At 46.5% G+C, this 26,102-nt stretch overlaps 1 protein-coding gene across 2 annotated transcripts in view; it reads left to right on the top strand.

Annotated features, from left to right (window-relative positions):
- LOC120909313 (membrane-spanning 4-domains subfamily A member 8-like) overlaps positions 1-24,305 on the top strand; it is a 64,671-nt gene extending 40,366 nt beyond the window's left edge. For both annotated transcript variants that reach the window (XM_040321062.1, XM_040321063.1), the window contains 2 exons: positions 9,401-9,523; positions 24,113-24,305. In XM_040321062.1, the coding sequence (XP_040176996.1) occupies positions 9,401-9,523; positions 24,113-24,178 (189 nt within the window). In that variant the 3' untranslated portion in view covers positions 24,179-24,305. The remainder of the gene's footprint in view (positions 1-9,400; positions 9,524-24,112) is intronic.
- The last annotated feature ends 1,797 nt before the right edge of the window (positions 24,306-26,102 follow it).

Genomic DNA, 26,102 nt, shown 5'->3' with positions numbered 1-26,102 from the left:
ACCGTCCTGGGATGCCATGATGATGGTGTGCAAGTCTCCAGTGTGAGGGCTATAGGTAAACTCGCACTCAGCTTCTTTGGCCCGATTGGAGGAAAAGCAGCGGAGGTGATCCAGACCCCAGCACTTGACAGAGATCAAAGACCAGTGGTGGCCCCTGCATGGTGGGCCCACAATGCATGGGCACCGCCCCCGTCACCTCTGCCGCCCTCCCTATTCATGTGCCTGGCCCCTTTCAGGATGCCGGACGCATGAAATACTATGGCGGGAATAGGCGGGGTGTGTATCTTTAAGCACGTGATAAGAGCCAGAAGCTATTTTCACACCAAAGTTCCTCCTTGCCAATCAGCAGGCAGGTCAGTAAAACCTGTCTCCCGATTGGCCAAAGCTTTAGGAGATCCTATTGGATGCCTAACGCTTTGGCGGAAAAGGAGACATGACGGAGGAAGCCTGAGGAGCCAAGCGGACACAGGAGCCACAGCCGCCACTACAGAAGAAGAAGAAGAAGAAGAAGAAGGAAGTGCTGCGTATGACGGGCACAAGTGGCTGCAAATAGTGGGCACACTGGCTGCGTATGACGGGCATAAGTGACCTACCCCAGTCTAGGATATTCACGGACCAAAAACAAAGCATCTGCGCATGCGCCTTGGACCCGCGATCAGCTGTGCTCCTGGCATACGAGCACCGGAAGTGACGCGGTCCGATTTTTTCACAGGTCCGAGGATGGTGGTGGGGGGGTGATTCGTACAGCTGGGAGGATGGGGGTGGGGGGGGGGTGATTCGTACAGCTGGGAGGATGGCGGTGGGGGGGTGATTCGTACAGCTGGGAGGATGGCGGTGGGGGGGGGGTGATTAGTACAGCTGGGAGGATGGCGGTGGGGGGGGGGGGTGATTCGTACAGCCGGGAGGATGGCGGTGGTGGGGGGGGGGTGATTCGTACAGCTGGGAGGATGGCGGTGGGGGGGGGGGATTTGTACAGCTGGGAGGATGGCGGTGGGGGGGGGGGGTGATTCGTACAGCTGGGAGGATGGCGGTGGGGGAGGGGTGATTCGTACAGCTGGGAGGATGGCGGTGGGGGGGGGGTGATTAGTACAGCTGGGAGGATGGCGGTGGGGGGGGGGTGATTCGTACAGCCGGGAGGATGGCGGTGGTGGGGGGGGGGGGTGATTCGTACAGCTGGGAGGATGGCGGTGGTGGGGGGGTGATTTGTACAGCTGGGAGGATGGCGGTGGGGGGGGGGTGATTCGTACAGCTGGGAGGATGGCGGTGGGGGGGGGTGATTTGTACAGCTGGGAGGATGGCGGTGGGGGGGGAGGTGATTCGTACAGCTGGGAGGATGGCGGTGGGGGGGGGGGAGGTTAGTACAGCTGGGAGGATTGCGGTGGGGGGGGGGGGATTCATACAGCCGGGAGGATGGCGGTGGGGGGGGGGTGATTCGTACAGCCGGGAGGATGGCGGTGGGGGGTTGATCCCTGCAGCTGGGAGGATGGCGGTGGGGGGGGGGGTGATTTGTACAGCTGGGAGGATGGCGGTGGGGGGGAGGTGATTCCTGCAGCCGGGAGGATGGCGGTGGGGGGGGGGTGATTCATACAGCTGGGAGGATGGCGGTGGGGGGGGGGTGATTCATACAGCTGGGAGGATGGCGGTGGGGGGGGGTGATTCATACAGCTGGGAGGATGGCGGTGGGGGGGGGGTGATTCGTACAGCCGGGAGGATGGCGGTGGGGGGGGGGGTGATTCGTACAGCCGGGAGGATGGCGGTGGGGGGTTGATCCCTGCAGCTGGGAGGATGGCGGTGGGGGGGGGGGGGTGATTCCTGCAGCCGGGAGGATGGCGGTGGGGGGGGGGGGGTGATTCCTGCAGCCGGGAGGATGGCGGTGGGGGGGGGGGTGATTCATACAGCCGGGAGGATGGCAGTGGGTGGGGGGTGAGGATGGTCCCGTGTACATGGAGCCTAAAAAAATACAGAAGAGCGGAACTTTACTTTTTGGCACTTTAAACTTTCCCATTGAAATGAGGAATAACATGGAAATGTGTTTGTTGGTCAGGTATTCAGAAGCTCTCCACCTAAATAGACATTTTCTTGACAGACTTTAATATTGGACATTAAAACTGTTGCTCCGCCTCCGTCCCGCCTACCCGAGTCTGTGAAATTCTCGGACCAAAATAGTATGGGAACAAGCAGACGGGGCTGGAGGCGGGGCTGGCTGCAATGTAATTGAGAATGTTGCTCCGCCTCCGCCCCGCCCACCCAAATCTATATTTTTCACGGACCTCAAGAAGCTCTGCTTAGGGACGGGGCTGGAGGCGGTGCTGCCGATAATGTCATTAAAACTCTTGCACCGCCTCCGCCCCGCCCACCCGAGTCTCTGAATTGTGCTTGATCCGCCTCTGCCCGCCTACCACAGTCTATGATATTCACGGACCCAAAAAAACATCTGCGCATGCGCTGCGCATGCGCCGTGGACCCGCGATCAGCTGTGCTCTGACGTACGAGCACCGGAAGTGACGCGGGTCCGATTTTTTCACAAGTCCGAGGAAATTTCACATCACCGGTCTTAATTTTTTTATCCCGATACTCACGGTTATATCGTGCATTGACGATTCCGTCTGCCGCGGGGAATGGGCGTTCCTAGCAAGAGGGAGGGTGATTGATGGCCGGCTCTGGCACGTCACGCTCCCCGAAGACAGCCGGAGTAGGTCTCGGCTCTTCACGGCGCCTGCGCACAGGCTATGCGCAGGCGCCGTGAAGAGCCAAGCCTATTTCGGCTATTTCCGGAGAAGCGTGACGTGCCACGGCCGGCCGTCAATCACCTTCTCTGTCCATAGGAACGCCCATTCCCCGGAATCTTCTATGTACGCTATAACAGTGAGTATGGGGAAAAAAAATTAAGACCGGCATAGTGTAGCTCGCGCTACTATGCCTGATTTAATGCTAGAGGGGAAAAAATTTATTTTTATTTTTTTATATAGGGTGAACCCCCGCTTTAAGCGACTTGGTAACCAGTCACGGGCCACAATGAGCGGAGTGGGCAGATGACAGATCTGTGTCCACTCTGCTTATGCAAAGCAGACACAGGCACAGCCCAATCTACTCTATGGGCCCTCTGAATCCAATCAGATGGAAGGGGACGGATCCACTTCTGTTTTTTTAGCAGATCGGATTGGAGGTAGGCAGGTGTAAATGGACAAAAAGTCTTACATCTTCCGCTCCATAGAGGTGAATGGAGGGTCTGATTGGGTTGGACCGTTCGTGTGAAAGGGGCCTAAGGCTGCTTTTACAATGAATGTCTGCGGTCTACCCACACCGTGGGTGCAGCGCAGTGTTCCTGTGGTTTTTCTACCAGTTAGCTGCATTTTGCCATAGACGTTTATTATATCCTGCAGGTGTGGTGCACTTTCTGAAAAGCCACTTTCTCCCTCTACTGCCGGCTTCATTCCCAACACTGATGCTCTGAGATGGCAGGTCGGCAACCTGCAATCTGGGCTTGCCAACTAGCCATCCCAAAGCAGGAGGTCGAAGGGCCACATGAGAGGGCTCCACGGGCCACTGGTTCGGCACCCCTGCTGTAGAGCAATTCCAGACAAATAAATCCAGTCAAAAGCTTCCTGAGGGTGCTCTTGTCTGGTCACGTGATTGGCTCCCAGTGCTGGCTTCAGGATAGAGGAGGGACAGCTGACAGCAGATGCCCCATAATAAGTCTATTGGTGACATCACCTCATAGGCATAGCAGTCGTTATCAAAGATTTCTCCTTTTCGCTAAAGCTGACTGCTCTGGAGATTATGTGACTGGACCATCGCATCTAGGGATTAGGTGGGTATAAGTGTAGCGGCTTGCTACTTTTATAGATGGCGCTGCCTTAAATTTAGAGTGTAGTCAGAGATTTAACTACCTCTGACTGTATTGTTTTGCCAAATTGGGGCTTCTGTTCCAGCCGTGGCTGTACTTTGAGTGACCACTATTGTTGCCTGGGGTGTTGGTACCACCCCAGGCCGAGGGTGGCGGCAGTCGAGTCAAGGTGTATTGGGTGTTCTTCCTCGGCAGCCAATCAGTGGGAGTTGATCGCCTTGCTGAGCATGCTGGGTGAGAGTACTAAAGAGAAAGACGTCACTAGTTCTGGGTCGTCGTCGTCCGTTCCAGGTCAGTCGTCCCACCACCCTCCTGAGTTGGTGGTAACTGATGGTGTGTAGGCACAACTGATGAAAGTCAACTGCATCGGATATCTGATGAAAAAATCCATCAGATCGCTTTCATCGGATGAACCGATCGTGTGTACAGGGCAATAGAGTTTCTAAAACTCAGCACTGGTAGATTTATAGACAATACAGCCCATGGGAAAATCTACACTTCAATCAATTAGTATGCATTTTATGTGGCCTATATCTTTTCCCTGATGGCAACAAGATAAATATACTGTAACCTAGAAGGGTTGCATCACTACCTATAGTTTTTGGCATACGCTGTGTCCAAGTTTGGTAGATCTGTTGTGTTGTTTTCACCACACAATACAGGAACTTGTTATCTTGTTATAGATACAGTTAAGCCCTGTACACACGATCGGTTTGTCTGATGAAAACGACCGTGTGTGGGCCCCATCGGTTTGTTTTCCATCGGTGAAAAAAAATAGAACATGTTTTAAAATTTTCCTATGGATAAAAAACCGATAGAAAAAAACGATCGTCTGTGTGGAAGTCCATCGGTCAAAAATCCACGCATGCTCAAAATCAAGTCGACGCATGCTCGGAACCATTATACATAATTTTTCTCAGCTCATCATAGTGTTGTACGTCACCGCGTTCTTGACAGTTGGAATTTGGTTTGACAGTGTGTATGCAAGACAGCTGGAACGGAATTCCGTCGGAAAAACCCGTCGGAGTTTATTCCGACGGAAAATCCGACCTTGTGTTCAAGGCATAACTCCACTTGGCAGAACCATAAGCAGGACAACAATCTTTTTAGGTGCCTGTAAGGGGAACATTCTTCCCACCGACCACCATTGTAAGGGAAATTCTACCTTTTGACCAGTGGCGGCTGGTGAAGTTTTAGGATGGGGGGGTGCAAGACCCCGCCCCTCCACATTTGGCACCTCCCACTTCTCATAAGCCACACCCCCTATAGAATACACCAACTTCGTCCCCTGTATTCCACTCATAGTGTCAGGAGTATACAGCTCAGCATCACAGCACAGAGTATATAGCCCCAGCATCACAAATCATGGTATACAGCGCAGCCTTACAGATCGGCGCAAACAAACTAAAAAATTACACTGTTAGTTATGAAGGACTCTAAATGGGCAGGAGATTATCAGAGACTGCGGACATACTGCAGAAGATTACCAGAGACTGCGGACATACTGCAGAAGATTACCAGAGACTGCGGACATACTGCACAAGATTACCAGAGACTGCGGACATACTGCACAAGCTGACCAGATATTGTACTGCGGACATACTGCACAAGATTACTAGAGACTGCGCACATACTGCACAAGATTACCAGAGACTGCGGACATACTGCACAAGATTACCAGAGACTGCGGACATACTGCACAAGATTACCAGAGACTGCGCACATACTGCACAAGATTACCAGAGACTGCGGACATACTGAACGAAATTACCAGAGACTGCGGACATACTGCACAAGATTACCAGAGACTGCGGTCATACTGCACAAGATTACCAGAGACTGCGGTCATACTGCACAAGATTACCAGAGACTGCAGACATACTGCATTACTTGTCCTGCGACTTGGGACTTCAACGTTGCATGACAAGTCGTACCCCATGATTTCCAATGAGAACCGTTCATATCTGTGCGACTTCAAGTCACAGCGGCTTCAAAGTAGTCCCTGCATTACTTTGGTCCCACTTTGATGCAACTTGAGGTCCATAGACCTCCAGAATACACAGGCATTGCTTTAAGTCGTATCAAACTTTCAGACTGTGTTAGCCTGAAAGTCGCAAGATTCTGTCACAATTTTTTGTGGCGATTTTGCAGCGACTTGAAGCAATGCCTGTGTATTCTGGAGGTCTATGGACCTCAAGTCACATCAAAGTGGGACAAAAGTAATGCAGGGACTACTTCGAAGTCGCTGTGACTTGAAGTTGCACAGATATGAACAGTTCTCATCGGGTCCGACTTATCCTGCAACTTTCCAGTCCCAAGTCGCAGGGCTCCTCTTTACATTATGGTACATCTTTTACAATACAACCATAATATACAACACTGCCCCCTTTTACGTGGCAGCCCCCCTTTATATTGTAGTCCCACTGTTTACATTACAGCCCTCATTCAAAATTACAGCTTTCTTTACATCACAGCACCCCCTTTTACATCACAGCCACCCCTTTACTTTGCAGCCCCCTTTAAAATACATTATAGCACCTTCCTTTACATTAGTCCTGATTTGCATCACACTCCCTCCATATACATCACAGTAAAAGTCATCAGCCCTTGCACTGCCTGATCCCCACCCATTCACCTCAGAGCCTGTTATTGTAGTTAGACTGCTGGGACTTGTAGTTCTCCATCTTCTCCCGGGGCTCATGGAGAATATGGAGATTGGAGAACTACAAGTCCCAGCAGATTATACATACAATAAGGCTCTGAGGTGGATGGGTGTGGATTGCATGCACCTATCAATCCCCGGGGGGGGGGGGCAGGATCGGATAACAGTGTTATCTGATCCTGCCCCCCCCCCCCCCCTGGGGATTGATAGGTGCATGCAATCCACCACACCCATCCACCTCAGAGCCTTATTGTATGTAAAACCTGCTGGGACTTCTCCAATCTCCATCTTCTCCATGAGCCCCAGGAGAAGATGGTGAACTACAAGTTCCAGCAGTTTAATTACAATAGCAGGTCAGAGTGATCGGTATAAGGCAGCCATCCAATTGAATGGTCAGTCCGATGTGATTTAGTGCAGTGGTAGCTGCTGATATAAACTTCAACCGTCTCCAAAGTTCTATCAGAAAATTTTGCTGGTCAATGTGAGCCAGACAGGCAAACAGCTGGCTGAGCTATAAACACGCCTGCAAACAGCTATAAAACATCGAGAAATACACAAAGTAACAAATGTGACAATATCATCCCACAACAGAAGTATCTGGATCAAACGTCTGTAAATCTAATCCCACCGAAATCTCCCTCAGGCTTTCTCTCTTTCTCCATCTGCTTACCTAGCCGCTCAGCTCCGCTCCGCTCAGGCTGTGTAAAGTTGTGAGCTGCCGCGGGACGTCACTTCCGTTTTTTGTCTGTAAGGGTCCTTTCACACGTCCGCTCCGTTCGTCCGTTTATTACAAGTCCGTTTACGGACTTGTAATACATCCCTATGGGATCGCGTCCGTTAGCGGATGGAGCATCTGCTAACGTCCGCGACCATCCGCGTCCGTCAGGATCCGCTTTTGCGGACGGAAGAAACCCCTATTTTTCTTCCATCCGGTGGAACGGATGCAGACGGACAGACGGTCCGTCTGCATCCGATTCCCCATAGGGGAGAGCGGAGGAGAGACAGAGCGGTCTCTGCACTGTGTGCGGGGACCGCCCTGCCTCCCGACAGCTCAGCGGGGATCCCCGCTGAACCGACGGACACACACGGAGCGGACACAAAAACGGTCCGCTCCATGTGAAAGAGGCCTAAGATGAATGGCCGGAAGTAAGGCGCCCATACATGGGTGTAGGAACCCTTACAAATCTGGGGGGGACAGCATTTTTACTCGCCAGGTATATTCGTATCTCAAGCCAATAAATCAAACTATTAAAGCAATCCAGAGAGGGTAATGCGAAGAGTGGCTGCGTTTGATGGGCACAGTGGCTGTGTGTGATTGGCACAGTGGATGCATTTGGGCACAGTGGTGACAATTGGTGGGCACAGTGGCTGCGTTTGATGGGCACAGTGGCTGCATGTGATGGCACAGTGGTTGCATGTGATGGCACAGTGGCTGCGTGTGATGAGCACAGTGGCTGCGTGTGATGAGCACAGTGGCGACAATTGATGGGCACAGTGGCTACTACGTTTGATGGGCACAGTGGCTGCATGTGATGGCACAGTGACATTTTTTTAAACTGCTATTTTTTATTTAAAAAATTAACCCACATGGCATCAGTAAAAATGGTGGCACAGTGGCTGCGTGTGATGGGCACAGTGGTGACAATTGATGGGCACCGTGGCTGCGTTTGATGGGCACAGTGGCTGTGTGTGATTGGCACAGTGGATGCGTTTGGGCACAGTGGCGACAATTGATGGGCACAGTGGCTGCGTTTGATGGGCACAGTGGCTGCATGTGATGGCACAGTGGCTGCATGTGATGGCACAGTGGCTGCATGTGATGAGCACAGTGGCGACAATTGATGGGCACAGTGGCTACTACGTTTGATGGGCACAGTGGCTGCATGTGATGGCACAGTGACTGCGTGTGATAAGCACAGTGGTGACAATTGATGGGCACAGTGGCTGCATGTGATGGCACACTGACTGAGTTTGGTGGCACAGTGAGGCTGCAATTAATGTTTTTTTTTCTTTAGTCAGAGAAGGCAAGCTCAAAATAACAAACATTTTTTAAACTGCTATTTTGTATTTAAAAAATTATGGTCACCTCAGGCAGCCCGAAAATGAAGCGCCATGTATGCAATCTAAAGATTGCATTGACGTGGTGCTTCATAGGGCAATAGTGGCCGGCGCTCAATCTAATTTTAAGTAAAGGAATTTTTTTTTTTTAGTTTCTTAAAGGGGCCACTGAAAAAAAAAATATATAATAATAATAATAATAAATATATATATATATATATATATATTGTGCCTACAGGAGGGGGGGCGGTGCCCGGGTGCCCCCTATGGGCGGGCCGCCACTGCTTTTGACCCCAATTATTTCATTTTAGCTGGGGTTTCCTTAGACCTGAAATTTTTTTTCAAGGGTTCCTTTAGGGTATACCCTTTTAATGTGAAATACTGTATACTTCACACCGACTTTTCTATATCTTCTACTCTACATGAGAATGGGGTAGTGTCTCTGCAACATCATCATGTTGTGCAGAGCAGTTGTAAATTCTCAATACAACTCATGCACTATGGTAGCTTTCACAGCATAGGGTGTCTCCTGGTACTTTAGGCGCCAAGCAGTTTTGCCAACCTACTGAATTTACTGACACAACACCCAAAATTTACTGGCCCAGCCAAGATTTTACTTGCATTTCCAAAATTACAGTTTTAAATTGGTTGTAAACCTCAAAAAAAAAAAAACCTGCAAGACAAAAGGCATAATGAGCTAGTATGCATTGCTTACTTGCTCATTATGAAATACAATTTGTTGTCTTAAACTTGTGATATGTATAGTATATGATCATATAGCATAGTGTGGCATGATGCTGTATTAATCTTTGCATACGTCTTGATTTTTACAGTCTAGCGCGAAAGCTGTTCTTGCTTTACTTCTGATCCTCAATCTCCTGCTGTTCTCTGTGTCCATTTCCTTGTCCGTGTTTGGATGCCAGGCTGTGGGTCATGAATCGAATACCCCTGCGCAGGTAAAGCTCAGAGCTCTTGCAAACAGATAGTTGTCTTCTGATTAAGCTGTTAAATCATAAAAAAAAGGGGGAACGTGGAATTTTAAGGCACCTCATTAACAAAAAATATAGCATTAAAACAAAAACTTTATTTATACATCTATTAAAAATAGGTAATTTCCATAACCCACCCTGGATATCGTCAAAACTGGATTTTATGACAAACATTTTTTTTTTTTTACACAATTATCATTGTCCAGCTAACAGATTATGTTGGCAAAAATATTTAACCACTCCCGGACCCCCTGCCCGCAATGTACTGCAGACGGGCAGCCATTGCAGGCAAATCAACATATTGGTACTGTATGTATGTACTGCTTCCAGTTTCCGAGCGTGTGCATGCGTGCCCACCGTCGACACTCGCTGTGATTGTACACAGCAGGAGTCTGTCAGCAAGTACCAGCCAATGATTTATGGCTGAGACCTGCTGATCAGCTGTGTCCAGTCACAGCCTAGATCCCTGTGTTGTCATTTAACACAGGGCTCTGGAAAGAGAGAGAGAGAGAGAGAGACAGCAGCAATACTAAAAGATTTTTCAACACAACCACAAATGCATACTTCAAAACACATGGCTACGTATCCATCCTTAAATATAGCAAAAATATTAAGGGCCAGATTCACAAAAGGGATACGACGGCGTATCTGCTGATACGCCGTTGTATCCCTGTTTCTATCTATGCAACTGATTCATAATGAATGAATGAATGAATGAATGAATGAATGAAAAACTTATAAAGCGCGGCGCATGCGAACTGAATCGCTTCTGGGCGCTAGTTGTTCGTGTCTCATGACATCATGATTCATAGAATCAGTTACGCATAGATAACCCTAAGATCCGACAGGTGTAATAGTTTTACACTGTCGGATCTTAAGATGCAGTACCGCGGCCGCCGCTGGGGGGAGTTTGCGTTGTAAACCAGCGTCGGGTATGCAAATTAGCAGTTACGGCGATCCACAAAACTTTGTCCCGTCGTTACGTTGCCGCAAGTGTTAGTTTGCCGTCGCAAAGATAGGGCACCTTTTACAAAGTGTAAAATTACTATACCATGTAAAAGTATACCCGTCTTTCCCGCGTCGCTTTTAATTTTTTTTTTTTTTCGGCGCAAGTCTTTTTTTCACGTCGCGATTCACAAAACGTCGGCGCGCCGTAATTTCGCGCAAAGCACGTCGGGAAATTTGCGTCGGGAGCATTTGCATGAACGTCCGGCGCGGGAGCGCGCCTAATTTAAATGGTACCCGCCCCATTTGAATTGGCCCGCCTTGCGCCGGACGGATTTAGGATACACCGCCGCAAATTTTCAGGTAAGTGCTTTGTGGATCGGGCACTTAGACAGAAAATTTGCGGCGTGTAACCTAAATCGGTTACGTTACGCTGCGCCCAGGCTACGTGAATCTGGCCCTTAATATTTACAAAAAAATCAAAGCAAAAAAACCTGGTAGATTTATAGACAAAACAGCCCTTGGGAAAATCTACACTTTTTTTTACTGTTGTAATAAAAGTTAGTGTTTTAAATGGTAAACGCTATATCAAGTTCTTTCCTACCCTTATGATAGCTACTTGTGAGGAACGCCATTTGAGAGATCGGGAGCCCTTATACAGAAAGAGGAACGTCAGTTAGCTTGATTTATACCCCTTAGGCCTTGTACACACGACCGAACATGTCCGCTGAAACTGGTCCGTCGGACCAGTTTCCGCAGACATGTTCGTTCGTGTGTAGGGCCGACCGGAAAGTTTCCCGGCCTAGCGGACAGGTTTCCAGCGGACAAAAGTTTCTTAGCATGCTAAGAAACTTGTCCGCTGGAAGCCTGTCCGTCGGACATGTCCGATGGTCAGTACAACTCATCGGACATGTCCGCTGGCCCGAAATCCCACGCATGCGTCAAAGTGATTCGACGCATGCGTGAAAGCATTGAACTTCCTGGTGCGTGCACGTCGCCGCGTCATCGTCGCCTCGTATTCTGTCCGCGGGGAATTTGGTCTGATGGTGTGTACACACATCAGACCAAATGATCCCAGCAGACATGTCCGATGAAAACGGTCCACGGACCGTTTTCATCGGACATGTTGGGTGGTGTGTACGAGGCCTAAGAGGAAGGCGCCATTGGACCCTATTGTAGGTCTCTTTGGGAGGTGAATGCATAAGGTGACTGGTGGAGGGCACTGTGGTGTGCATACTCATTATTTTTTGGATCGCAACTATTGGATACCTAGGAAAAAGCACAAGTGCCAATCTAATTGTAGCAATAACATTTTTGGTAAATAGTGCAGACAGCTACTCAAAAGAGGTGAAGTAAAAATCAGCACGTTGCACTACAATAGTCCCCATCCAAGGAGCTAGCAAGTCCTCCTTCTTTGCGACTGTATGCTCTGGCGGACACCGCTGGTGTATTCCGGCACTTCCTAGAGCCGTAGACTGCAAGGGACACTGTAGCTGATGTCACTTCCTTATGATCAGGAAGCAGGATCAGGCTGGTCACCTCTTAGGCTGGGTACAGACGAGCAAACATGTATGATGAAACCAGTCCGTCGGACCGTTTTCACCGTACATGTCTGCCCGGGGATTTCTGTATGGTGGCTGTACTCGCCATCATACAGAAATCCGCGCGTAAACAATAAGCGGGGCGTGTCCGCGCCGTCGCCGCGGCGACGTGGGCGGCCCTGCCAGTTCAATGCTTCCACGCATGCGTCGAAGTCATTCGACGCATGCAAGGGATGGCGGGCGCTCGGACATGTACGGTAGGTCTGTACAGATGACCGAACATGTCCGAGCAGGCAGGATTTCAGCGGGCTGTTTTAAAACAAGCCCAGAAATATTTGCCCGCTGGAAAAAGGCGGGCAAATGTTTGCTGGAATCCTGCCCGCTCGGGCCTACACACGACCGAACATGTCTGCTGAAACTGGTCCGCGGACCAGTTTCAGCAGACATGTTCGGTCGTGTGTACGGCCCATAATAGTCATCCTAAAGATGCAGCTGCTGTGTGATCACTTCAGATACAGTCGTCCTTGCGTTCAACGGCTCCAGGAAATTCCGGAATCCACCAGCGGTGTCCTCCAGAGCACACAGTCGCAGAGGAGGACTTTCTTCTGGGATGGGGACATTTGTAGTGCCACATGCTGATTTTAACTTCAACTTTGTGAGTACCTGTCTGTATGTTTTTTTTTTAAACAATTTTATTGCTACACTTAGATTGGTGCTTGTGCTTTCTCCTAGCCCTCTTCAAGTTGCTTGAACAGTTACGAGTTATGTGTACAGCCAATGGATACTTCTAAAAGATTTTTTTGGACTTTTAAATTTGTTTCCCGTTTTTATATTGCCCATACCAGCCTTTCATAATTTTCAGCACCCCTGTGACACGCTGGTTTTTACCTTTGCGCCAATCCTCTACCATTATTGGATACCTAGACACTTGCACTAAGAAGAGAGCACTTCAACTACTACTTACGTATTAGCATACTGGGATCTCAATGGGATAGATAAGTCCACCTAACTCAGAAACTACGCCGACGTATGTTTAAGCGTATGCTCAAACAGAGATACGATTAAACATATCTAAGATACGACGGCTTGCGCCGTCCTATCTTAGATTGCAATATTTTGGATGGCCGCTAGGTGGCGCTTCCATTGCGGTCGGCGTAGAATATGTAAATGAGGAGATACGCCGATTCACGAACGTACGCCCGGCCGACGCAGTACTTTTACGCCGTTTAAGTAAGAGATAGGCCGCGTAAAGTTAGAGCTAGGCCCTATTGGAATAGTAATGTCAAGTATGGCCGCCGTTCCCGCGTCGAAATTCAAATTTTTTACGTCGTTTGCGTAAGTCGTCCGTGAATCGGGATTTACGTCGTTTACGTCCACGTCAAAATCAATAGGCCCGTGCGGCGTACTAAGCCGCAATGCACACTGGGAAATGTAGGCGCCCGGCGCATGCGCAGTTACAGGAAAACGTGAAAAACTTAAGGTCAAGCACAATTAGAAAACAACACGCCCCCCTAACACACATTTGAATTAGGCGCCCTTACGCCCGCCGATTTAGGCTACGCCGCCGTAACTTAGCAGGTAAGTACATTGTGAATCATGTACTTGCCTAGCTAACTTACGGCGGCGTAGCTTAAATGCCTTAAGCTAAGCCGCCGCAAGGTTACGAAAATGTACCTGAATCTAGCTATAGATGTTTAACTGTCTAACAATACAGTCACCCCCTACTGTATCTATTTAGGACGTTTTTTTAGGTCTTTACATATAACCCCCCTTAAAAACATTGCATCATCGTGGCGTTTCAGCTACAGAAAGGCTTGTAGCTTAAAGCCTAATTTACCCTATGAGATGTGTGGCCTTAAAGGGGTTGTAAAGGTAAAAGTTTTTTTTACCTTAATGCATCCTATCTGACAGCACCGCCCCGAGCCCCCGTTTTACTTACCTCACTGTTCGAAAGTCCCGGGCGCTTGCTTGTCATCTTGCTCGGTTCCCAGCCTGGCCGTTGATTGGCTGGGCGGATTGATAGCAGCGCAGCCATTGGCTGGCGCTGCTGTCAATCAAAGCGGATGACGCGGCGCGCCGGGGGGCGGGGCCGAGTGATACAGTCGGCGGCTATGGCCGCTGCTGTATCACGGGAGCGCGCTCGCAAAAGCTTTCCACCATGCGAGGGAGCTCGCATGAACGTGGAAAGCTTTTGCGAGGAGGAGCCGAGACAGCCGCCGAGGGACCCCAGAAGACACGGATCCGGGTCACTCTGTGCAAAACGATCTGCACAGTGGAGGTAAGTATAACATGTATGTTATTTAAAAAAAAAAAAAATTGTACCTTTAGTGTTCCTTTAAGATAGTGTATTCATTTTGTTTCATATTGTAAACTATTAGGTAGATTCACATAGGGGCGCCTAAAATTAGGACGGCCTAGCCTACTCTTTTTAGGCTACACCGCCACAAATTATTTAGGTTAGTAGTGATTCTCAAACCACTTACCTTCAAATTTTCGGCGGCGTAGCCTAAAACGAGCGGGCGTAAGCGCGCCTAATTCAAATGACTGGGAGGGGGCGTGTAGTATGGAAATGAGGCTTGACCTCACGTTTTTGACATTTTTTACACTGCGCACGCGCCGGGCGCATACATTTACCAGTGCGCATTGCGGCTAAGTAGGCCGTACGGGCCTATTGATTTTGACGCATACGTAAACAACGTAAATCCCGATTCGCGGACGACTTGCGCAAACGACGTAAAAAATTTGAACCTTGCGGCGGGAACGGCGGCCATACTTAACATTGTTATTCCACCTCATAGGTGGAATAACTTTAGGCGGCCTATCGAGTACGGAAACAACGTAATGCGACGGTGTAGGCCCGGCGTACGTTCGTGAATCGTCGTATCCCCTCATTTACGTAATCTAGGCCGGCCGCAATGTAAGCGCCACCTAGCGGTAAGCCAAAACATTGCAATCTAAAATAGGACGGCGCAATCCGTCCTATCTTAGATATGTTTAAGTGTATCTCTGTTAGAGAATACACTTAAACATAGGTCGGCTTAGATTCAGAGTTAGGTCGGCTTATCTGCAGATAAGCCGGCCTAACTCTTTGTGAATCTACCTATATGTTTGTCAAAGTCCCCTCCCTGGTGGTCCTGATGTATTTGTAATACAATGCTACAACAGATATAAATGTCATATTTGTTGGGCTAAAAGTGCAGGTTCAGCTACTGTACAGCAAGATTGTCCTCAAATCCCCCTATGAGCTCTGGATAGTACACTATAGTTGTACACCCCTCAGCAGCTACTGGGTTGGAGTTCTGTCCCCTACTACAGATGCTCTGGAATGTTCAAACTGTGCCCACAAGCAGTGCGCTCACTCCTCCTTCTGAGCTCAGCTATAGGCGAGAGCGCACTGCTCACATTCACAGTTTAGACGGTCCGGAGTGGCTGCTAGGGGGTGCAAAATTCTAATGTCCAGTCTGTTCTCCAAACAGCAGGACTGAGGGGGCTTGAGGGGACATTTGTAATGCGAAGATATGCATTGTTAAAAACAGGAGAACTGCTGGTACTGTATGTACCATTCAGAACATATCAATTGCATTGGAGGATTTGGGGAAAATCTTGCTGAGGTGAACTAACACTTTAAAGCGGTATTAAACCCAAAACCAAAAAATCTAATACTATACAGTATATTGCAGCTTGCCAATGAGAGAATTCCATTAGGCCCCATACACACGACCGAGTTTCTCGGCAGAATTCAGCCAGAAACTCGGTCCGAGCCGTATTCTGCCGAGAAACTCGGTCGTGTGTACACTTTTCAGCGAGGAAGCCGACGAGGAACTCGTCGGGCCAAATAGAGAACATGTTCTCTATTTTCTCGTTAGTCAATGGGAAAAGTCGGCCCGCCGAGAGCCTCGGCGGCTTCAACACTGAACTCGACGAGGAACTCGATGTGTTTGGCACGTCGAGTTCCTCGGTCGTGTGTACGGGGCCTGAGACTTACAGAAGTTTTGCCTGTCCACCTCCCTGCCCGCAACTTCCTGGGACATGCCACATGTTCTAGGAGGCAGCAAGACCAGTCTGAGATCACAGTGCAATCCCACACTTGCACAATAGGGAGCCAGCTGTGAAACTGTAGGAAGTCAAAATTGCCTTCCACAGCCAAGATGGCAGCACGGGGGATCTGAAGACTGGTGAAGAAATGGCTGTTTCTTAAAAATCTGCAGCCACAGTAATTGTAGCTGCTGAACTTAAATTTGTTTGAAAAAACATATGTAGTTTCTCTTCAAGGTATCACATCAATTACTGCATAATGCAAACAATTCAAAAATTCATAATTTTGTAAAATCACTACATTTTTATATTAAAAACACGTAATTTTTAGCAATCCCATTAACATAGATGATTAATTTCTCTAGGCATAAAAAATATTCTTAAAACTTTACAACTGTGATATGTTGAATTTCTGACATATTTCAAAAACCCAAAGACTATTTCTGTACATGTTTCATGAACATTCTTCACTTCTTCAGGAGAGGACATCCTATAGATCTAAAATGTACAACCCCAAACAAGTTACAATATGAGAACAACAGCTAACTAATTCTAGGAATTTACAAATATATATAATACCTGTAATAGCATTCAACATTTATAAATTCACTGTTGTGCCTTTGCGTTCATTCCCCCACCTGCCCATTTGGGACTTGCTAGATAATAATTCAAAGGATGGTGAAAAGGAAACCCAAGAACTCACAGAGGATATACCACAAGGACAATTGGTCCCCCTAAGTTCTGATTGGTTCCTATAAATGGAAGCAAAATCCTTATTATAATTTCAAATTTACAGAATTATATTATAATCATCTTCTATATATATCTCATTTATATTTATCTCTACCGCAAAGGAAGGGGTCCAAGGGAGTTTGAGGCCTCGTACACACGACCGGATCTATCCGCTGGGATTGATCCGCGGATCAGTTCCAGCGGACAAATCCGGTCGTCTGTACGGCCTAGCGGATATTTATCCGCGGAGATTCGTCCGGCCGATCGATTTCAAACGGATAGAAATTTCTTAGCATGCTAAGAAATCTATCCGCTTGAATCGTGTCCAGCGGATTGATCCGGTCGTCTGTACAGACTCACCGGATCAATCCGTCCGCTCCCCTCCCTCGCATGCGTCGTAATGATTCGACGCATGCGTGGAAGTACTTACCTTCCAGCGTCGCGCACGTCGCCGCGTCATCGTCGCGGCGACGGCACGTCATTGTCGCGGTCGACGGCACGTCACCGCGGATGTATTCCGCGCGGATTTTGATCCGATGGTGTGTACAAGCCATCGGATCAAAATCCGGAGGAGGAATCTCTGCTGGAAACGGTCCGTGGCCTTATAGTGACTCTGTCTGGATCCTAGAATAATACCTGTAAAACAAGATATGGAATGCCCTAATGAATTTCTGAAGAGGAAAGAGCCCCAAGAAAATTCCAAACAAACAATAAAACTGGACGAGGTGGATGGTGACATCACGTTCTCCACCTTGTCCAATTTAAGAACGCTTTGCATTAATTTATGCAAAGCACGATGTAAATGGTGCTCATGCCAAGCAGCTGACTTCCTGTGTTCATAAGGCTAGATTACAGTGGTCTCAAAGTACCGGCCCGCGGGCCATTTGCGGCCCGCGGACCAGTTATAAATGGCCCGCAGGCAGGGTGGAAGTGAGCTGGCGCCATCTGGTGGTGAGCCGTTGGTATTACAAGTTATTACCACCAGATGTGAGCTGGCGCCATCTGGTGGTGGCCATTGGTATTACAAGTTAAGCATTACAAGTTAAACAGCAATTCTAATGTCATTTTACACTATTTTCACTGCCATATTCTTCCCTCTAGTTAGAACCCCCAAACATTATATATATTTTTTATCCTAACACCCTAGAGAATAAAATAGTGATCGTTGCAATACTTTCTGTTACGCCGTATTTGCGCAGCAGTCTTACAAGCGCACTTTTTTGGGAAAAAATTACACTTTTTTTAATTATAAAATAAGACAACAGTAAAGTTATCCCCATTTTTTTTAATATTATGAAAGATAATGTTACGCCGAGTAAATTCATACCCAACATGTCACACTTCAAAATTGTGTCCGCTTGTGGAATGCCGACAAACTTTTTTACCCTTTAAAATCTTTATAGGCGACGTTTAAAAAAATCTACAGGTTGCATGTTTTAAGTTACAGAGGAGGTCTAGGGCTAGAATTATTTCTCTCACTCTACCAATTGCGGCGATACCTCACATGTGTGGTTTGAACACCGTTTACATATGCGGGCGCTGCTCACGTATGTGTTCGCTTCTGCGCGCAAGCTCGTCGGGACGGGTGCGTTTTCTGGCTCCTAACTTTTTTAGCTGGCTCCTAGATTCCGAGCAAATTTGTCAAACCCTGACTTACACCAGTGCTGGTGGTAATAATGCGCTCGCTGACACCAGTGCTGGTGGTAATAATGCGCTCGCTGACACCAGTGCTGGGGGTTAATAATGTGTTCGCTGACACCAGTACTGTTGTTTTTGAAGTTTGAAAGTTTGCATGCGGCCCCCCATGGCATATGAAAACTTGTCTTGTGGCCCTCAGGTAATTTGAGTTTGAGACCCCTGGGCTAGAAGCTTCATTTGAAGTAATGTCAATGTAGGATTTTGGATTGATTGAATGACTTTTCATTGAGTATTATAGGCCTAAAGGGCTATGCAAATGTATAAGTTACTTTTCTTTGTGTAGCCTTAGTCCCATTGTAGGAAGTTCCATCCATGAAATTTTTGCTTGTTGTTCTTTATGGCCTCGATAAGTTCGTACCATTCACCAAAATTAGAAGGTAACATTATCACCTCAAATTTTATAGTTTTGAATCTGTAATCTTTATAGTTCCAGCTCATTAGAAACTGGATTCATTTATTTATTAATTTAGGTGCTATTTCAATCTACTGTGTGTCTCCTGGTTGCTTGGATGGCCCTAGTCCACCTTCTCCTTAGGGGGGTTCCCAGACATTGTGGGAGATTTAGGCTTATTGGACAGACAGCCATTGCATACATACAAATCTCGTGGTAAGACATGAAGTAAACGCTAAAAAAAGATACAAAGTTAAATTCTGTACATATGTAAGCTATTTACTTATTTTTATAATGTAGTGGGTAGATTCAGGTAGGGACGCCTAAAAATAGGTCGGCGTAGCCTAGCGTGTTTACGCCGCCTTAAGTAAGAGAGGAAAGTACATGATTCAGAAAGCACTTACCTCCTTACTTAGGGCGGCGTAGTGTAAACACGGCGGGCGTAAGGGCGCCTAATTCAAATGGGTTGGGGGGCGTGTTTAATGCTAATGAGGCTTGACCTCACGTTTTTTGACGTTTTTTCTTACTGCGCATGCGCCGGGCGCCTACATTTCCCAGGGCGCATTGCAGCTAAGTACACCGTACGGGCCTATTGATTTTGAGGCGGACGTAAACGACGTAACTCCCGATTCGCGGACGACTTACGCAAACGACGTAAACATTTCGAACCTCGCGGCGGGAACGGCGGCCATACTTTAACATTGTTATTCCACCTCATAGGTGGAATAACTTTAGGCCGCCTAAGGCCTTACGTAAACAACGTAATTCGACTGTGGCAGGCTGGCGTACGTTCGGGAATCGGCGTAAAAGCTCATTTACATAATCTACGCTGGCCGCAATGGAAGCGCCACCTAGCGGCCATCCGAAAAATTGCAAGCTAAGATAGAACGGCGCAAGCCGTCCTATCTTAGCTTTGTTTAATCGTATCTCTGTTTGAGCATACGCTTAAACAAACGCCGGCGTAGATTCAGAGTTAGGTCGGCTTATCTACTGATAAGCCGGCCTAACTCTTTGTGAATCTACCTATAGGTTCTTAACTTATTTCAGAACTTACCTCCAACTATACTCCTAATGATGCAGCATTGAATACATTTGAAATGCATTACCTTTTCCACATGGGGAACCAGCATTAGGATATTTATATAAAATCTATATCATAATATATATTTACAGTATATATATAAAAATATATAAATGACGGTTTTATGAATATATGAGTCAGCATAATATGCTAGCTGGACAGTAATAATAGGGGAGGTTGTTTGCTGTCATAATATCCAATTTGAAGATATCCCATGTTCTTATATGGGGGTTGTATTGTAAATTAGCTTGTTCATAGATGTATAAACAAAATATTTGTATTTTATGCTATATTTCTGTGGTAATGTGGTGCCTCTAAAGACCACATTTCTTCTGTTTTATGATTTGCACTCATTATGGGATGTGAAACCTTATACCACTATATAAAGCAGGGCTCAAAATTTCAAGTCCAGAGCTACTAGCCAGGCCTTAAGAGTTCGGCCGCTCTGTCAATCCGATGAGAATGGTCTAATGGACCGTTTTCATCAGACCAAACCGATCGTGTGTAGGCCCCATCGGTTATTTATCCATCGGTTAAAAAATGTGAAACTTGTTTTAAAAATAACCAATGGATACCTAACCGATAGAAAAAAAAAACGATCGTTAGTAGGCAAGTCCATCGGTTAAAAATCCACACATGCTCAAAATCAAGTCGACGCATGCTTGGAAGCATTGAACTGCATTTTTCTCAGCACGTCGTGTTTTACGTCCCCGCATTCTGAAACGATTGTTTTTTTAACTGATGGTGTGTAGGCATGACTGATCATCAGTCAGCTTCATCGGTTAACTGATGGAAAAATCCATCAGACCGTTCTCATCGGATTGACCGATCGTGTGTACAGGGCATAACTCGCCACCAGTTGCCCCACCCAACCCCTACCTTGCCCTACACCAAATTCCGCCCTTAAACATGCCCTCACAAATTATCTCATGAAATGACACTTAAATGTTTATGGGGAGTTAATTCATAAAAAATAAATATAAACAACTACACATTCATCAGTGTCCATCAGTGCAGTCTTATCAGTGCCCATCAATGCAGCCTATCAGCACAGCCTATTAGAGCAGCCTCATAAGTGCCTATCCGTTCAGCCTCATCAGTGCATCATCATCAGTTCAGCCTCATCAGTGCATCATCATCAGTGCCCATCAATACAGCCTATCAGTACCCACCAGTGCAGTCTTTTCCCACTCGCTTTAGTTTTCTGGAGCTAATCAGACCATGTTTGTGTTTTCACACCACCCCTTACAATTTGAAGAGCACCAGTGGTGGATTAGTATTGGAGTGCCTATTGAGGAGCACTGTGGCCAATCAGAATGAAAGAAGGACACCTCATATGGAACTACATTGTTTAGCGACCCTAGGCAAAGACATGCCCCTGACACACCCCCAGGAAAAGACATGCCCCTGACACACCCCCAGGAAAAGACAAGCCCCTGACACACCCCCAGGAAAAGACAAGCCCCTGACACTTCCCAATAAGCTTGGAAGAGAGATGACACAGACACAAGGGAAGCCCTGAATACATCAGACCCATAGGCAGAGGTTTAGATAGCAAATTATCACATAAAGATTGATATATGTGATGCCATGCAGTGTGGTGTGATTGCTTCCTGTATAGAACTGTAAGCAGAGATTTAATATATCAAAGCCCTTAGGGCCAGATCCACAAAGATCTGGCGTAACGTAAATGTTTCCATTTAAGTTACACTGCCTTAAAATTTCTACCTAAGTGCCCGATCCACAAAGCACTTACCTAGAAATTTTCGGCTGTGTAACTTAAATTCCGCCGGCGCAAGGCGTTCCTCTTCAAATGGGGGCGATTCCCATTTAAATTAGGCACGCTCCCGCGCCGGCCGTACTGCGCATGCTCGTGACGTCATTTTCCCGACGTGCATAGCGCGAAATTACGTTACGCCAAGCTTTGTGGATCGCGTCGGGTCAATAAAGTTGAGTCGGGAAAAAAAAAGATACGGCGGGAAAAAAATAATTCAAAACAAAAAAAAAAACGCGTCGCTGGACAGAAGGGTCTGTTTTTACATGGTGTAAACAGTTTACACTTTGTAAAAGCAGCCCTAATTTTGCGTTTGCAAACTAAAACTTACGGAGAAAAAACGAAGCTGAAAAGCTTTGTGGATCTCTGTAAGTGCTAATTTGCATACCCGAGGCGGCATTTCGACACAAAATGCCCCCAGCGGCGGATGCGGTACTGCATCGTAAGATGCGGCAGTGTAAGTCCCTAACACATGTCGGATCTTCTGTCTAACTATGGAAAACTGATTCTGTGGATCAGTTCCATAGTTAGAAACAGGGATACGACGGCGTAACAGCAGTTACGCCGGCGTATCCCTTTTGAGGATCTGGCCCTTAATGCTTAGTAAGTACAAGTTTTTGTATATGTAATGCAAAAAAAATCCTTAAATCACATACAACATAACCAACGCTCAAAGCAACATAGCTATGTCTCTGAATCCTGTCTGTGTTCTCATTTCTTGTCCTAGAGACACCACAGGAGGCAAGATAAAATCTCTTAAAATATAGGAAAAATCCCACTTTCATTATTTTCCTTGACAATGTGTCATTGTTAGAAGAACTCTCTCTACCTATCCCCCTACAGTCTTGGGAGAATTCCTTGGACTATGCAGTCAAAACAGAAAAAAATTGGCTTGGATCTTTAGATTCATAGGATAGGATAGAATTGAACTACATTAGTTGTTTATGTTATTTTGCCCTCATGTATGCCAAGGCTCTGTCCAAGCTAGGTTTGGCTTTATATCTGTTGGCTCCCCAGGGCTCATCTTCAAAATAGTTCAAAAAGCCCTCCCTCAAAAACAGAAAGGAATCATTATAGTGAGGGAATATAATGCAGTGGACCAGGGTCGCTGTTAGGAATCATGGGGTCACATACAGGCTTCCTGATGGGGCCCCCCAACTCTGCCCACAACCCACCCCCCATGGTGCAATAAACAGCAGCAGTGACTTTATCTGCCTACATCCCAAAAATGAAAAAAAGTCCCTCCTTTGCTTCCACCTCCTAGGCCCCTCTGTTAACCTGATGGGGCCCAGGAAATGTAATTTAAGCACTGGTAAGCAAGTAAGAGCAGGGGTGTGGTCTAGTAAAAATATTTTTTTTTAGGCAAAAATTAACAATAAAGCTGCCCCGGGTCACCCTGTTAAGCCGTTGAGACCTGGGCCCAGTACTACAGGACCAGTTGTACTGCCTTATCAGCGTCCTTGCAGTGGCCTACCCTACTGGTATCACATACAAATATAGCCTCACACACAGTGAAAGACCATGGCTCAGCCTTGGAAATTACTGAGCAAGTCTGCATACCCTAAAAATTGAGGGTAACAGAATAATCAGTATTTATTGGGCAAGCTAGATGCCAACTATAGAAGCAAACTTTTTTCCAACATGGACAAATGGGAAATGGTATAGAGCTCCTTGTGTATACAAATAATTAGTCCAAATGCATGCTACTGAGCATGTAACTACAATACACCTCCTGAGTGCTAGTGCTGTGTACTGGCTTGAAAGATAAGTATGGGGTGATCAAATTCTACAGACTCCAAGCTGATTTGCTTCACATGTGAGTATCAGATCTTCCACAGTTGTGCAGCTCATATGAAAAACAGAGAGACAAAAAGAGAAATCCTCATTGTGCAGATAACACACAACCATATGGAAACAATTTTGACAAGCTTGAGATAGGTCACACTCACGAATCCACCGATTAATATCAGCCAACAAACAATCCTCATTTGGCTGCTCAGCATACGATGTGTCTCCTCATTCGGATGTGCAATCCGTCCCATTTGTAGCTCTTCCCCCACGCGTTACATCACTAGACACGTGACTTAATCATGAATCACCTATGGTTTGTGGTTCCGGTTCACATCACAGAAGTTAATACTCAGCGCATATTATTATTATTGATTTCGTTTTTTGTTTGACTAACATAACATATGCTGCGTTTATTATTTAGGATTTTTTTGATGTCACATATAATCAAGTATTTAGTAGCGCTGTAGTAAAATGTTTTCATTAATTTTTCACTGGTATAGAGCTCCTTTCACTGTAGTTTGTATAGTTCAGCTATTTATTGAAACTGATTTGTTGTCTTGTTTCACAGGTGTTTGTGGTACAGAATACTGTTGTGACTGGAATGCCTCAACCACCACCTTACCCAATTTCATGAAAGATGTCCATTGTGGAACTAGATCTATAACATTCTTAATTCTTAAGGCTTCTGTTTATTCCATTTTTGAAATTATTTAAAATAATCTGTGTCAAATAAAAATAAATATCTGTATGTTTCCTTCTCACTTTTATGTAGAAAAAAAAGAAAATTTTGGAAAATTGAATGGAAACTAACATTTATGCCGCGTACACATGATCGGTTCGTCTGATGAAAACGTCTGATGGACCGTTTTCATCAGACGAACCGATCGTGTGGGCCCCATCGGTTTTTTATCCATTTTAAAATTATCTGATGGTTAAAAAAACGATCGTCTGTGGGAACGTCAATCGGTTAAAAATCCATGCATGCTCAGAATCAAGTCGACGCATGCTTGGAGGCATTGAACTTCATTTTTCTCAGCACGTCGTTGTGTTTTACATCACCGCGTTCTGACACGATCGTTTTTTTAACTGATGGTGTGTAGGCACCACTGATCATCAGTCAGCTCCATTGGATAACTGATTGAAAAATCCATCAGACCGTTTTCATCAGACTAACCTATCGTGTGTACAGGGCATTAGCTGTCAACACCCCTAAAAATACACAAATAAACAGCCGTGACACAGGGATCCACAATTTATGCCACGCATTCCTTTTTAATGTAATAGTGCTGTTCAAAATAATGGCACCGCACCACCATTCATGCGTCAGCATGCGGTGTAGTAAACCAAGTTATTTAGTGTATGTTACTGCCACAGGAAAATGTAAATGGATCTTGAATCTCCTGTGATGGTCTATATCATACATGACATGACCGATCCTAGTGACACCTTACCCACTATCTACATGACCCCAACCCCCTTATACCTTACCCCACAAAACCCCAATGATTCAAGGGACTTCCGGCCTTTTTATTTAACCATTTTAAAATTTACCATAAATAACCGTTTAACCACTTAAGCCCCGGACCAAAATGCAGGTGAAGGACCAGGCCCCTTTTTGCGATTCGGCACTGCGTCGCTTTAACTGACAATTGCGCGGCCGTGCGATGTGGCTCCCAAACAAAATTGGCGTCCTTTTTTTCCCAAAAATAGAGCGTTCTTTTGGTGGTATTTGATCACCTCTGCGGTTTTTATTTTTTGCGCTATAAACAAAAATAGAGCGACCATTTTAAAAAAAAGTAAATATTTTTAACTTTTTGCTATAATAAATATCCCCTAAAAAAAATATTAAAAAAAATAGTTTTTTTCCTCAGTTTAGGCTGATACGTATTCTTCTACATATTTGTGGTAAAAAAAATAATCGCAATAAGCGTTTATCGGTTGGCTTGCGCAAAATTTATAGCGTTTACAAAATAGGGGATAGTTTTATTGCATTTTTATTAATTATTTTATTTTTTACTACTAATGGCGGCGATCAGCGTTTTCTTTTCATGACTGCGACATTTTGGCAGACACTTCGGACAATTTTTACACATTTTTGGGACCATTGTCATTTTCACAGCAAAAATTGCATTTAAAATGCACTGTTTATTGTGGAAATGACAGTTGCAGTTTGGGAGTTAACCACAGGGGGCGCTGAAGGAGTTATGTTTCACCTAGTGTGTGTTTACAACTGTAGGGGGGTGTGGCTGTAGGTCTGACGTCATCGATTGTGTCTCCCTATAAAAGGGATGACACGATCGATGCAGCCGCCACAGTGAAGCACGGGGAAGCCGTGTTTACACGCGGCTCTCCCCATTCTTCAGCTCCGGGGACCGATCGCGGGACCCTAGCGGTGATCGGGTCCGCGGGTCCTGCGGTCCTGGTGCATCGGGTCACGGGCGCGCGCCCACGACCGGGTAGATGTACAGGAAGTACCAGTACGTACATCTGCCCAGCCGTGCCATTCTGCTGACGTATATTTACAGGAGGCGGTCCTTAAGTGGTTAAATAACTATATA

This window comes from Rana temporaria, chromosome 8 (genome assembly GCF_905171775.1).
Source record: "Rana temporaria chromosome 8, aRanTem1.1, whole genome shotgun sequence".
NCBI lineage: Eukaryota > Metazoa > Chordata > Amphibia > Anura > Ranidae > Rana > Rana temporaria.
The sequence above is the reverse complement of the archived record's forward strand: the minus strand, read 5'-3'. Positions and strand labels throughout refer to the sequence as shown.